This window comes from Spea bombifrons, chromosome 3 (genome assembly GCF_027358695.1).
Source record: "Spea bombifrons isolate aSpeBom1 chromosome 3, aSpeBom1.2.pri, whole genome shotgun sequence".
NCBI lineage: Eukaryota > Metazoa > Chordata > Amphibia > Anura > Pelobatidae > Spea > Spea bombifrons.
The window spans coordinates 55,646,396-55,661,289 of NC_071089.1; the positions used below are offsets into that span (position 1 = coordinate 55,646,396).

At 35.6% G+C, this 14,894-nt stretch overlaps 1 protein-coding gene across 1 annotated transcript in view; it reads left to right on the forward strand.

The window, feature by feature from the left end:
* TRDN (triadin) overlaps positions 1-14,894 on the forward strand; it is a 184,000-nt gene that overhangs the window by 10,723 nt on the left and 158,383 nt on the right. Inside the window, exon 2 of the mRNA XM_053459015.1 lies at positions 11,070-11,276. Coding sequence (XP_053314990.1) covers positions 11,070-11,276 — 207 coding nt within the window. The remainder of the gene's footprint in view (positions 1-11,069; positions 11,277-14,894) is intronic.

The following is a 14,894-nucleotide window of genomic DNA, read 5'->3' on the forward strand; positions in this document are numbered from 1 at the left end:
TGCATTCAACCATGCAAGTCAATGGAGCCCAGCTTTCTAATCACTATGTGATTAGTAAAATATTCAAAAAAAAATAAAAAAAAATAAAAAAATGGAAAAAATAAATGTGCTAACATTTAAAAATAATTATGCAGTGATGTCACTAGATGAACCATCCAGTACCAGCAAAATGTGTAAAAAAATATAAAAAAAGTATTAAAAATATAAAATGAAGTTAAAAAATAAAGATTATTTTGAGCAAGTGCTAAAATTTCTCAAAAATCTCAACAAAGAGTTAAAATAAAAGCACTTCAAATACCCAAGGGGTATCTAATATAAAAAAAAATGGCTGATGGGGTAAATTGGAGTGGCCTAGCTCAAATATAGGGCATAGGTACAGACTGACCAAAATGGAGAAAAAAAGCGCACTTCCCAAATGTGGCATTTTAAATCTGAAACAACCCAACAAACCCATGCATGTCGGGTATCACTGCACTCAGGAGATGTTCCTGAACACACATTGGGGTGTTGTTTGACAGTGGCATATACCAGGACCTGTATATCTATAACTAAAGTACAATTTGTGTGGGAAAAAAAATAAAAAAAATTACTATTACAAAGTTTGACAAAGTGTAGTTCTATAATTGGTGCATGGAAAGGGTTAAAATAACAGCATTTGGAATACCCTGGGGTGTCTAGTTTTCAAAAATATATGGTTTGAATGGGTTAAATTGAGTTAACTGGCTTCAAAGATGTTCCAAAGAGGAGATGGAGGCAGAATGACCAAATGACCACCTGAATTACGCATGCCCCAAAAGTAGCCTTTTACCAGCCAAACAATCTGACAAACCCATGCATGTGGGGTATCGCTGTACTCAGGAGATGTTCCTGAACACATATTGGGGGGTTGTTTGACAGTGACATATACCAGAACCTGTATATCTATAACTAAATTACAATTTGTGTGGAAAAAAAATAAAAAAAATTACTATTACAAAGTTTGACAAAGTGTAGTTCTATAATTGGTGCATAGAAAGGGTTAAAATAACATCATTTGGAATACCCTGGGGTGTCTAGTTTTCAAAAATATATGGTTTGAATGGGTTAAATTGAGTTAACCAGCATCAAAGATGTTCCAAAGAGGAGATGGAGGCAGACTGACCAGATTTGTTAAAAAAGATTTGGAAATCATAAAACGCTGCTTGTACTTATTGCCCTATAACTTACAAAAAACAGCAAAAAAACATAAAAACATTGGGTATCTCTAAACTCAGGACAAGTAGTAGAATCTATTTAGCTAGTTTTTTTACTTGCTTTTTTAGGTGAGTAAAAGATTTTTCAAATAAAAGTCATAAAATGTGTTTTTTTTCAAATTTTCACCATGTTATTTTTATTTTTTTTATAGTAAATAAGATGATACGATCAAAATAATGGTATCTGAAGAAAGCCCGTCTTGTCCTGAAAAAAACAATATATAACTTATGTGGGTACACTAAATGGGTGAGGAGAAAATTAGAGCTGAACACAAGCACCACAAAAGTGTCAAAACAGCCTCGGTCCCACAGGGTACAAAATGAAAAATGAGCCCGGTCCTTAAGGGGTTAATGTACTCTTCTGTTTTGTATATCATTATGGAAATATACATTGTACTATTTACTTTTGTGGACCTGATATCTGATGATGCTGTACAATAAAAAATAATTTCAAGCTGGGAGATAATGAGGGCATGGACAAGAGCCTAAGTGGCATCTTGTGTTATGAAGGGACCATTGCAGGCCATGTTTTTAAGATGCAGGTGGCAGTTTTTTGAGACATACTGTATATGGGGGTGAATGAGAGGTTTGAGTTAAGGGTGACACCAAGGATCTAAGATCAGGAGGCAAACTGTCCAGACTTATCACATCTGAGAGTTTCAATGTTATTATTGAAGTATGTGGCAAAGTCAGAAACAGTACGGTTAGTGGAATGGGTGATTATGATAGGGCAAAAGAAGGAATTTAAAGTATAGAAGAGGCATATAGGGCTGTGAGACAAGAAGGAGATAAGGAAGATGAAGTAGGTTCTCTTAGCAAGGGTAAGGGCAGAGCAGTAGGAACAAAGCATGAATTTATAGTGTAGGAAGTCAGACATAGAATGACACTTCCGCCAACCACGTTCAGGAGTGCTGAAGCAACGTTGAAGGTGACGGGTTACTGTTGTGTGCCAGGGTTGGAAACGTGAGCGTTGTGAAAAGCTAATAGTAGTTGGGGCTGCATCTTCAAGAGTAGTTGTGAGGGTGGAGGTATAGAGAGAGGTAGCAAGGTTAGGGCATAACATGTTTGATATGGGAGGAGAGAGTGTAAATTGGATGAGAATTTCTGAAGATTGTGAGAACTAAGGTCTTTGGCTGGGCAAGGTTGTAATGATGGGATATTTAAGAAATTAACTCCAAAAAGTATGAAAGATTACTAAATGAACAACCAGTCAAGTAGAGAGAGTGCCTTTGATTTGCCTTTGATTCTGATAGCTTGGAGCAAACATTTTGGATAACTGTGGGTATCATATTCCCAAAAAAGCAGAACATATGCTCTAGTTTCTGCTGCAACGCCAAAATCTGGATCTGCCCTCAAGTTGTATGGACTCAAATTTCCAAAGCAGACTAAAAAATAAATTCGAAAACTGTCAACAAATAATGTAACTAATAAATGACAGGATGTTTTTCTTCCCAGTTATATGGGGTGAACCAATATGGGACAGGCTTCTTAAACATTGATTTTCTAAATGGTATTTTTCTAGCCCATGTTGTTTAGTTAATGTCTATGGCTCCCTGCTCGTAGCATACAGCAGAATGAGAGGTTTTAAGAACTTGTTTTAATAATTGGGAATCACATTGTATGTTGATGTCAGTAACCTTTATTCATACACAGGGTTGATGTAGTAATCTTTACCCACCAAAACGCATTCTGCTTACATTCAGTGCGCCTTACTGAACAAACTATTACATACCTGGCCCTTTTGGGCTTTATGCTATTCCTCTGTCTATATGATTTCCAAAAGATGTCTGCCCTCAGAATATAGAATGAATGTAGTAAAGCCATAAAACTTCCAGATAAAAATGCCCACTATTTCTTTTTATCTTATTAATTCCTTATTTTTCCTTATTACTTAATCTATGTATCTATGTACTCTTTAAACTCACATTTGAGTCATTATCACTCAATTCCCTTTTCCTGTCATCTACTTCCGTGTATGGTTCCGCCTAACTCTAGATGAACTTGGGGGACTTACGGTTTAACCATGGCACTGCCATTGTGGACAAGACTTCTGGTAGCCTTCGCCTTCTGTGAATGGCCAGTTTGGGATTGTTTGCGTTAGTGGCCATGAGTGGGCAGGGCATCCTGATAGCACAATGCCTGTTAATGTCTAGCTGGTTTAAAATACTAGCTGGTATGTTAATAGCTTTGCTTACCAATCTCTACTAATTTAGCAAGGTATGTTTCTACACCAGAAACCAGACAATGTACAATTCAAGCTCATCTCCCAAAAAGCTGCATTTTGTGGTTACCATAAGGAGTTCAGCTTTTTCCAAGATTGTCAGATTGAGCTGGTCCTGTGGAGGATTAAGTGTGACCAGGACCAGGGCCATTGTATATGGGGGCCCATATTGGTACCTAGGAACCCTAGGTTCTGGACAGCACAAAAGTTTTAAACTCATATTTTTAGCAAAAAAAGGATAACATTTTTATAAAATTAAAAAATAAGTGGCTGAAGAAAGGGGCAAAATGGTAGCTTGTTCTGCTACTGGTAAGAATAAGGGGCTAATTATCAACACAATAAAACAACGTTTAAGCCTTTCTTCCCAGTCTTTAGTTTCACTGACTGATAACAACACAAAAATGCCTAGTAAGTGTAAACAGATTAGCTACTAATAAATTAAGGTTAACAGATTAGCTGCTAATACATTCTCATGGTAGAATGAGCAGTTTAAGGACTAAAGCTGATTCTCATTAAACAGGTCAGCTTCCTCCATTCATAGCCATAAATGTGCCTGCTAATTTAACTGCACCATAAATATTCATCTTCCAGTGTAATGATGATACATGCGTGCGTGAATTTCTTGCATTACTTACCGCCACTTACTAAATTATTCTAGGACATGTGCTGATTTCATATAATGGAAAAAGAAATATTGGAATGGCTGGTGATTAATTGTTCTTTGACCAGCATCCGACTGACTTTCAAAGCTCTTAGTAGTGTACATGGAATCTCTAAGTGGTTATTAAAAATAACATTGTAAATTGAAACTTATATCACATATCAGAGCATCTTGGTAGGCAGCTATGACCCCATTATGAAAATATTAATATTTCCAAAGATGCTCTTAGATAAACCCTAAGCTAATGTTTTCAAAACCGTAATGTTCCTTAATGAGATCAGCACATGATATGGTACTGAGGTTTAATGGATTGGAAGTAGAACAATTTACTGTATACTGAATGGGACGCTGCAAAGTCAGAAATTTAAGTGAGTTCTTAGAAGAACTGAGTGTTTACAATGATCAAAGGTCCACCTACGTGCAGTGAGACATACCATTCTTTGCTGCTGTTAAGGGCCAGCATTTCCATGTGCACCAGGTAGTTAAAACCTACTCTATGTGCACATCAGTGGGAATCCGTGTTCTCAGGATCTAGATGGTTATTCCTTTCCATTAAGTTACCTTTGCCTACTTGTTGATGATAATCAGATAATGTTTGTGCTGTCTCAGCTTCCACAATCTTAACGTTTTAAAAAAATATCTCCACTGTTTGACAAACAAGTTGTAGACAGCTCGAATAAATTAATTTTCTACCACAAGCTACAACTGACTGCTCCCCTTTAACAGTGCAGTTTTAGATTTACCCCACCACACACTTAGCTTTATTATACCCGTTGCGGAATCTAACATACCAGTTTACTGACTCAACTATGTTCATGCAAACACCAAGAGAATGAGAAGGACTACTATCAATTTAGATCAGCATCAAACATTGACAACATACACCTTTATCGTTTGTGCTAAAATCTGTAGAGCTCTGACAAATTGGTTAATTGGAATAAGTTTTTAAAAACTGAACCACACAGACATTTAAATTACATCTTGGGAAGTTATGTTTTAAAACAATAATTTATGTTAGGAAAATATATCAACATACATATCATTGTGCAAACATTTTTTAATTATGCAACTACCTAGGTGGACATAGTCCTGTCTCATATTATGCGTACTTGTATATGACAGGATAGTCCTGAATTCAGACCCCTAGTGTTTCACATTTTAGTATCAGTGTGTTTGTACACAATCATGCCTGCTTAGGCCTATAGCCTTTGATCAACAACCATCACCAACCCTACTGTGTCTTTTGGACACAGCTTTATTGAAAAACCCTTGTGACCAGTGTAACACCAAGACATGTCCTGAGAGCTATAGAGCTCTATGGCTTAGTAGGCCGTTCCTCCACACACCTAACCAAGTTCAAGTTCATCCAATGCCATCAGCTTTCTTTGGGACACACCTGCAAACCCTTCTAAGCAATCACCAGAATCACAAACTAGATAGGTGCTGTTCAGGGGAACACCGTTGCTATGACAACGCAACAAAAACATCACCCACAACATGGCTTGAACTATCAACAGAAACCCATAATAGGGGAGGGAAATCTTTAGATGTGCCCAAGTTCAGGAAGCAAAATAGCTAAGCCACCTCTCTCACCTTCCATTAATATGCCTGCAACAATGTTGCCAGCACTCCCCAGTAGGGACGCGGGATGGTGACAAGTTTTGTAGTCATGGCCCTCTTCCCTATTAGACCCCTTTTGCATCACAGTCGGCCACGAATCAGAATTAAGCCCCTGTAATGGCCGAGTAGTTTTCACCCCTGGGAAAACAGAGAGATCTCCAACTGGTTTGGTATGAAAAATGGTGGTATATTAGTTTTCCTTTTTTCAAATTTTTTTTTAAAAAACTCTAAAAACTGTCCAACATTCCTAGTGCATAATGCTGATTTAAACAAACATGTCAAACCAAACTTTTTTTATTTTTTTTTCTGCAACAAGTTTGTCACATAGTATCATTTTCTTGTAACTGTTAAAAATATTATTTTTTTTAAATTAGATATTATTGAAAATAATATCATTAGTGATCCTATTCATCATTTTTAATTAAGAATGCTTTTGTATACTATATTTAACTGTGTTAAATATTTAAATGAGATGTGGATAATTTGATGTTTTTGAGAAATTCTAACCATGCCATGCTTATTCATCCGGTGCGTAAAGGGTAATATATAAGGCACAATATGTATAGAAAGCACCACCTCAGTCTTAAATTGTAATAGTACTTTTATTTTGTTCTTGTCAAATTATTATTTTTCAAATGAATTTCCAGGCTCCCCTGGGTTGATTGTTAGCCGTTTAGCATTTTGCAATCACAGCTGTTCATTACAGCACCAAGCCCATAAATCTGCCTAACAGTATAGTACTTTGGTTTCATTATGGATTCAAAAGACAAGAAGCTCAAGTGAACAGAAATAGATTATGATATGGAGGAGGATTGTGACAAAACAAGAAGCAATTAAGTGAAAAGATTGAACTGTAAAACATTTTCATTACAAAGACTTGGCATTGAAACTTCATAGTGCTAACAAACGTTAAAAAAAATGGTTTTATCTGGGAAATAAGCTTATCGTTTATTTTAAACTTCACGTTTATGAACTAGCTGTCCATTGAGTGAATTATTTTAAAAGTTTCCTTATATTTAAGATATTTGGTAAACACAGTTTTTTGTTCTCTCAAAGTATACAAGCATACAATGTTTCCCATGATCGGTCCAATGGATATTATATACCTTGTTTCAAATGTAGATGAAAAACTTGTGAACAACAGAAAGGAGCTGTTATGGCAATATGGTTTTTGTATAATGGTGAACCCATTACACAATTGTATAGGCAATTGTAAAGTACAAACCATATAAATGCATATGCATATTTATACACTTATTTATCCTTGTACCCTAATTTTTTAGGGTTAGGGTAACCAACTTATGAATCCAGATGGGCTCTCTCCTTTTTAATTTTGCCAATTTGCCCCTATTCTCTACAGGCAGCCTTTAGTCAAAGGTGATACTATTTTCTGGGCCAACAGGGAGAAAGAGGGAGTCACATAGGCTGTAGATTTCAAAGGTCTCTTCTTCAGGTGGAATGTGAAGAAGAGACCTCAGAGATCCTGGAAACGTATGTGATAATTTATATAATGCTGATACAAATATCAGAAGGAAAAAAAACACTAAAGAATGTAGATTGGATGGATTAAGTACATTGGTTTTGTTTTGTTTTGGTGGTGGCTACAAGACTTTACAGAGACTTTTTTATGCCACCTTTTATGACTTTTTTGGATTTCAGAACACGGGGATGCTACTCACAACCACCAAACATTCTAAGCTTTTAGAAAATAAATAAGTCTTGTCAAAGTTTGAAATTCAGGCATCCGGTGAGGAAAGACGGGCATATGAGTTCAGCTGGCCCTAGTTTACCCGCAAAGCCTGTTGCTTAAAAGCAAACTGATTCATGAAGTGTATTTGCCTACTTACTATTAAAACTAGGGCAGGCATGTGCAAAGGTATGTCAAATTTTCAGTCGATTTCATGGAAGTTGAGTGAGCATACCTAAATGTATCCCTACCTAATTAAGCCTAGTTCTGCCTATGCTATCATCAATCGCATTTTGAAGGCCCAGGGAGAAATAGGCATAATGTATGTCAAGCTGACCATTGCCAGAAAGAGCATATAAAAATAAATTTACAAGTTATTACGTATTCACAAAAATAATTGCAATCGGAGACTGTTCTTCCTTTCATTGCCTTTTTTTACCTTTAAATCTCCCTCCCACACCTTTGACACACAGTATATGTGACAGACGTACCACTTTGATAAGAGACATTGCTATTCCTTAAAAGTAACTGTATCAATTTAGAATATTGTATTAATATACACTAAAGGCATTTGCATATAAAAGTGTGAATAAAGGTCTTTATTCACTGAAGATGCTGTATCCCAGTAAGCCCAACATTTAGCCTGTAGCAATACATTGTTAAAAGGAAGCGGGAGATTACAGTGGCTGTGTATTGCCTGCAGTGTTTAGTCTGAATGCAAAAGGCAACATATTTAGACAGATAATTTGATGTGCTCGAAACACAGATGTTTATTTAGAGATAACATATGACTACCCATAAAAATATGAAAAGTGTGTTAAAATTGCTTTCTCCATACGGATTTTCATTCTCTTTGTCAGCGTCAGTCATAAATGCAGTGGGCCTGTGCTTCTAAATATTTAACCGATTCCAAAATTCAATAGTGTATAGTTTCAAGGCAGCTATCTTATATATCTTACCTATTTAAATAGATTTTATAGAATGGCAGTGTTTCCAATTTAAATTCCTAATTTCCATAGATTATAGAACTTAATGTGGTTACTTTTTAGAGAGGCTGTTCTACTGGTTCAGTAGGGCCTGTATAACTGTGTCGATAATAGCACATGAAAGAATGGAGGGCATAGGCCGATGTGGTGACAAAGATTATGACGATGTGAACTATATCATTATGTATGTTTTATTAAAGCAGCTGCTTTATTGATAATATATTTCTTTCGGGATCTTCCAAGTCCTGACCTGGAGCCACTTCTGTTGCCAATGTTTTTCAGTCCCAGAGTAAGCCTGAAGGTCACTCTCCAAGCAGCCTTCACATGCCTCAGCTGCAACAAGGTTGGCATACACAACCAGTAGAGCCCCAGGACTCACTGACCTGGGATAGGCCATCACTAATATCCCCCATAACTATCCCACGAATAGGGGAAGACTTTAGTTTTCTCCCAAATTCCTTAGCCCATTATATACATGTTATGATTGGCAGGTCCTGGCACCCAGCTAGCAGGACAATATACATGTATCAATTACCTTGTAAAATAGTCAATCCTAATGTGTTTGGTACATTTTAAAACCATGGTTCTAATTATAGTGAAAAGTCCAGGATGTATAGCCCCCATACAAATCAACACAGCAAATACAATTATCCGTTATTGCTCACAAGCATTATTTTTATGCCGACCAATAGTGTATAATATATATATTGTGACAGAAAGTCTGGTATAGTGGTAGAATGCTTTGGCTAATTTTATTTGCCTATACCAACAAAGTTGAAGCTCCAAGGAAAGATAGGCAAGTTGAATAAAACATTGATTGTGAGTGACTTGCAAATTGTTTTATGGATCCCTGGGGTGGAATATCTAGAGAGCAGCGTGGACTGGTGCACCAACAGCCATAGACAATGAGCCCCGGATTTACAGGTGAAGCTAACTGCCGGTCACCTGGCCCAATTTGGAGAACTTAAATGGTGGAATAGAGTCTCTCCTTTTATCTTAGCCAAGAAAGCTGAGCGATCTCAAATCGATGGATTGCTTTCTGTTTGGCTACAGAGTTTGTGTTATGTTGGGAATTGAGGATGGCACCCCTACCCTAGGTAGTGAATCAAGCATTTAGTTAGTGCCCAGAAGTGCATTTATTTTGTTTGATTGCTACTGTTTTAAGGAAAAGAAAAAAACACTTCAGCTTGAGCTGGACCTGCTAGGTGCTTTTAATTACCCTAGAAGACAGTGGTTCTTAAGGATCTTGACAAACACCTTGAGCTCTAAAGGATGTTTTGTCACATCAGATATATACATATATACATACACAATATTATACACTATGGGTCAGCATATAAAACACAGCTTAAAATTCTTAAAATGTACTACTAAAGCTTAAACACTATTAGTTTACAAACAAAAGAAACAAGGTTTTAAAATTTGTTGTTATCAAACCCATCTCTCGTTTTGCTTCTGTGAGCCCAAAATAAGCAATCCAAGCTGCCGTGTTTAAAAATACCTATGTTCTGTTTTTTTAACTTGCTGTCTTAAGTTCGTTCCATGGAGTTTCAACATGATTTGCACTAAATTTTATGAATTTTTTAATGAATTTTTAATGACATTTTTTATGAAAAATAACAAAAAAATCTATATGTTTATCATTATGAGGTTGATTCAGTAAGGACTAAGGATCTTCATTTTTAAAGTAAATAACTAAATTAGGAAATATATATATATATATATATATATATATATATATATATATATATATATATATATATATACTATTCCCTAGTAAATTGGTGGAACATACCATGAGATTTTAAGACATTTGGTATCATATGTAACTTCTTATATTATAAATTAAGTGGAAGGGAGCTACCATGGATGTATCTCTAATTACGGAATGTATTTTGATTCTTGACATGTACTAAAATGAGATAGGGTTATGAACGTCTTTGTAATCTAGAAGAATTAACAATATAAGAAAGTAACTGAACGTATCTACAGCCAATATCGAGGTTATGCTGAAGTGAAATTCTAAAACTGTCAAAAGTCAAAACTGTAAAACTTGTAAAGTTGTTCTATCAGAACTTGCTTTTTACATGGTATATGGTTACTTTTTAAATAAGGTAACCACAAAAGTCTTCAACTATTAACCTGTCACAAATGTATTATTGAAGTAATGCAATATTGGTGGCAACCAAAGGGTTCTAAGAATGGCGCTTATAAAAAATACTTTGGAAGCAAAGATATTCGGAATAACGTCAAACAGGGCTTCCACCTGTGATATCCTAATGAGAAACTGACCAGCTGGGATGCTCAGATTTTATTAAGTCAGAGTAGAATATAAAGTAGTCAGAGCCATGATGTGTTACATTGAGAATTTACCTATTCACACTCAGACTATGAGACAGGAGTAAATCCCAGAGGTTAGACTCAAACCCTGAGAATCCCCAGATTTGCAAATCAGAGTTTCAATACATGATATACTGATCACTGTAAGCCATTTTCTGCAAGAGAAGCTTCACTATGTCCGAGCATGTACAGAGAGTAATTGTGTGTATAGGCATTTCGAGTCAAGCTCTAGATTAAGTAGGTTATTAACTTGACCCTGCTTCTACAGTATTTATTGTATGTTTGTCAACATATTGCTAACACCAAGGATGTGTTTCGACAGGTCGTACATCTACCTCCACAACTGTTTTAGATGGCAAGAATGGATCTGTACATAAACCACCAGTGAAAGCCACAAGTTCTGTCACAGAAGACTTGAAGACCACATTCCGCTCCCCAGTTGCATGGCTTCTTGTAGCTGCTCTTGTAGTAACATGGTCAGGGGTGGCTATAGTAATGTTTGACTTGGTGGACTACAAAGCTCTTGCAGGTAGGAAAACCCCATATTGTTGTTTTTGTACAAACTTTATAATACTGATCCTTCAAGTCCTTTGTATTGAAACATTTAAACCTATTTGTAACACAGAACAATGGTTATTGAGGATGGATATCTGATTGTATCAGAAAGTATAAAGTAAGTGTGGAGATAAATAAAGATATCACTCCAATGCTCATTAGATGCTGGATACATTTTTTGCATTGAACATGGAGTTTTGATGTTTAATGAATAAACCTGCTACTTTATAAATGTATGATGTCAAAAGATCATCATTGCTTTGTAGGCCTCTGTTTTGCCTGTTTTGTGGTATACATGACAATGTGCAGGGTATCACTTATGACCCGCATGCTGGTAGATTTGAAGCAGTCTATACAGAAAGTCTGTCATGTCCTTCAACTATTAACTTGACAGACTGCTAATATTCGGATATCCCCATATAAATCTCCTGTAACTATAGATGTGCAAGATGTCAGCCCTTTTCCTTATTTATGTTAGGAAAGCTTGATCAAGCAGAATACTTGGTTCATGCTTTCAACGATAACAAGCTATAATAAGGGCATTTGGCATGAATTTTATGCATTAGCTCTGTGGCATGATAATTAATGAACTATAATAAGAGATTATAAAATGCCCAGACACAAACGGACCAGGGATTCTGTATATCTTTGCTTGAACTCAAGTAGATGAAACAACAAAAATTTTTAAATGCTCAGAGAAGGACACTTGTGTTTAAGGGGGTCTAACCAGACATGGATAATGGGTGCAGCGTTTTATAGAACATATTCAAATTACTGTATGAGCTATATACATAGCTTATAATGTAATTTACTAAGATTGTTAAGATGACAAATAATATATTTTATTTACATGGTTTCATTTATAAACCCATTCCTCCTGTTTCTATAAAAATTTTGATGGCATTTCAGGCTCTAGGAAAGTGTGGTACGTTCATACCCACCAAATGTTCTAAGCTCCTAGAAAAAAGGGACATAAGGGTGTGATTTTAGTCCCAAAGAAGGAATCTCTCTTTTTGTCAGGGATGATTGGTAGACATAGAATTTGATGGCAGAGCCCCCACCCCCACCCCCCACAGCAGCCACTTTCCATGCAGGAGATATGTTTAGCCAAACACATCTCCTGACACATGATATAATTAACATCAGTGAGCTCCAACACCAAACTTCTGATTTGGACTTTTAAGTTACAACCAGAAAAGAATAACCTTGACACTGACGTGTCCTTCCTATTCTCCATGATTGTAGTAGATATCACCAGTTGGATATTTGTTTGTAACAAGAAAAAAAATAATAACTGTTTCTGGCACTTTCATGTTTAGATAATGAAATGTAAATTTGTATTTAGTGTTCTTTCATTATTCCATTCCCCATACATTTCATGTTTAATTAGATGGAACTGTTGATATGGAAGTTATACAACAAATAAATATAAGTCTGATTTATTTCCATCATTTACAGTGCTACCACTATGCCATTTTCATGTCACATATGGACTACTTACAGTAACTTATCATTAGCGTTTATTAGTTTGTTAATTGGGTGCCCTGAATATATCGTATTACCATTAATTTTATACAATGTCATTGTAATTTGTTAATTATTGTTTTATGGAATATATACCTAGTACAATTTAAGAGTTACAAGGTTTTCATTAACATGCAATTATGGAATTGTGGATATCTATAAAACAATTGTAGGCAAAATGATAGTTCAACATTAATCAAGAATCACGCAATTATATATGCCCCTAGGTGGTTTTTCAGCAATGTTCTCATGGGATGAGCCATTGTTTTTATCGTGGTACAATGTTCTCTTTGTTCTCAGATAAACACAATCTCCATCTAGGATTTCCAGTTCAATGCTGCTAAAATGTTTTCTAACACGTTTGAGCCTAATGTGATATTGGATTGGTATCTTTACTGATATTTACACTTGGAACATCTTTAGGCACATTTGGGATTATAATATTGAATAACCAATGTTATCACAATCCCCACTTAACTCTCTACCACTGTTTCTTTCTGAAATGTTGTTGCAAAAACGAATCAAATAAATCACCATGAAAGATAGATTTATATAATTTACTAGCTTGACGCTTAAATAGTGAGTACATACTAGGGACATGTAAACAAAAATGTATTCATATAACTTTTAATCATTGTAGATATCTTTTATTGTAGATATCCTTGAATTTTATGGTATTGGATAGCCGCATAATGCGCATAATTATTATTAAGCCTGCGATTATAGCGGTGCTTTACTGTACTACATTTTAACATGACCAAAATATAAATTTGTCAGAATTATTAATGAAATATGAAATTAGCAGATTAATCGTGGATTATGTTTCTACAACAACATTTTATATCATTGTTGCAACTGTTGCAAAACAGAATACATTTGTACTGAATTTTTAATGTAGATTGCAGTGCTTTTCATCCTGTGTATCTACATTGGGTTAACCCAGACTTTGTATAGTCAACCCTTTGGGTGCCATGCATTACTTGTTCTGACAAGCATATGAATACATTGTAGAAAATTCTGATCCGTTTGTGACATTCATCATCTTCATAATATGCATTTTGTCAGCTTGTGCTGCTCATATTACATTTCACACTTGGTAGCGCTCGTGATTGTGTGATCACCATATCTAAGATTTTGAAACACTTCCAGTCTTTTGCTAACCTTTTCCTTTTTAAGCCCTGGGGCTAAGAAAAACTATCATTTTGTTGCAGTCTTTTAAAATGAAGGTAAGTTATTCCGTTTGTTCTGCATTATGGTAATGAATAATGTACACTTCCACGACATCTGTTTTATGGAAGAACAACTTTTTCTTAGAGTTTAATAGTACAAAAAAGTAGAATTAACTGCTCAGTAGGAATAAATTTAAATGTCTGGTGTTTCAAAGGACCTATGTTTGGGGTCTACTTTCAGTAATACCTACTGTGTTCATGGTATGTGGTTTATTATTATTAAGACACAACTAATAATCATGCCCAATCACCATGACCAAAAAGCATAAACTTATGGGCTTCTTTTCAGGTTAGTTTGATCTGTCTGTCAAAGTAAAAAAAGTTGTATGCCTTCAATTGTGGGTTGTTTAAGGATCACAGTACACATATACCGTCTATATATGTAGATTTGCTTTTCCTTGACTGGCCATTGGTCGCTAAATGAACCTGTTTTATTCATGGTAAAAAATGACATATGATTTCATTATTTAGTGTCTACAATTGTAAGTTTATCCTTTATATGTGTAACATATTGCTATCCGAGCCTCTCTTCTTCCACAGGAGTAGAATATTTTATTGTCATGTAAGTGCACATGGGAAAGGTTAAAATAGAGCAATTGAAAGTTCAGGGCAAAGTGCTAACACCTCTCCTTCCTTTTCTGTTATTTCCATGACTCTTCCTGACATCATCATCAATAGCCACCTATTCCCACTACTGTGATGACCCTTGTTTACCACCGGGTAAAGATTTCTGCCTGCAGTGTTGTCTCTTTCTCTGTTTTGTTTTAACATTTCTTGACTAACATCATGTACTGTCACAGATGTCAGCTTTGCCATTTTGCTGCAATTTTATGGTACAA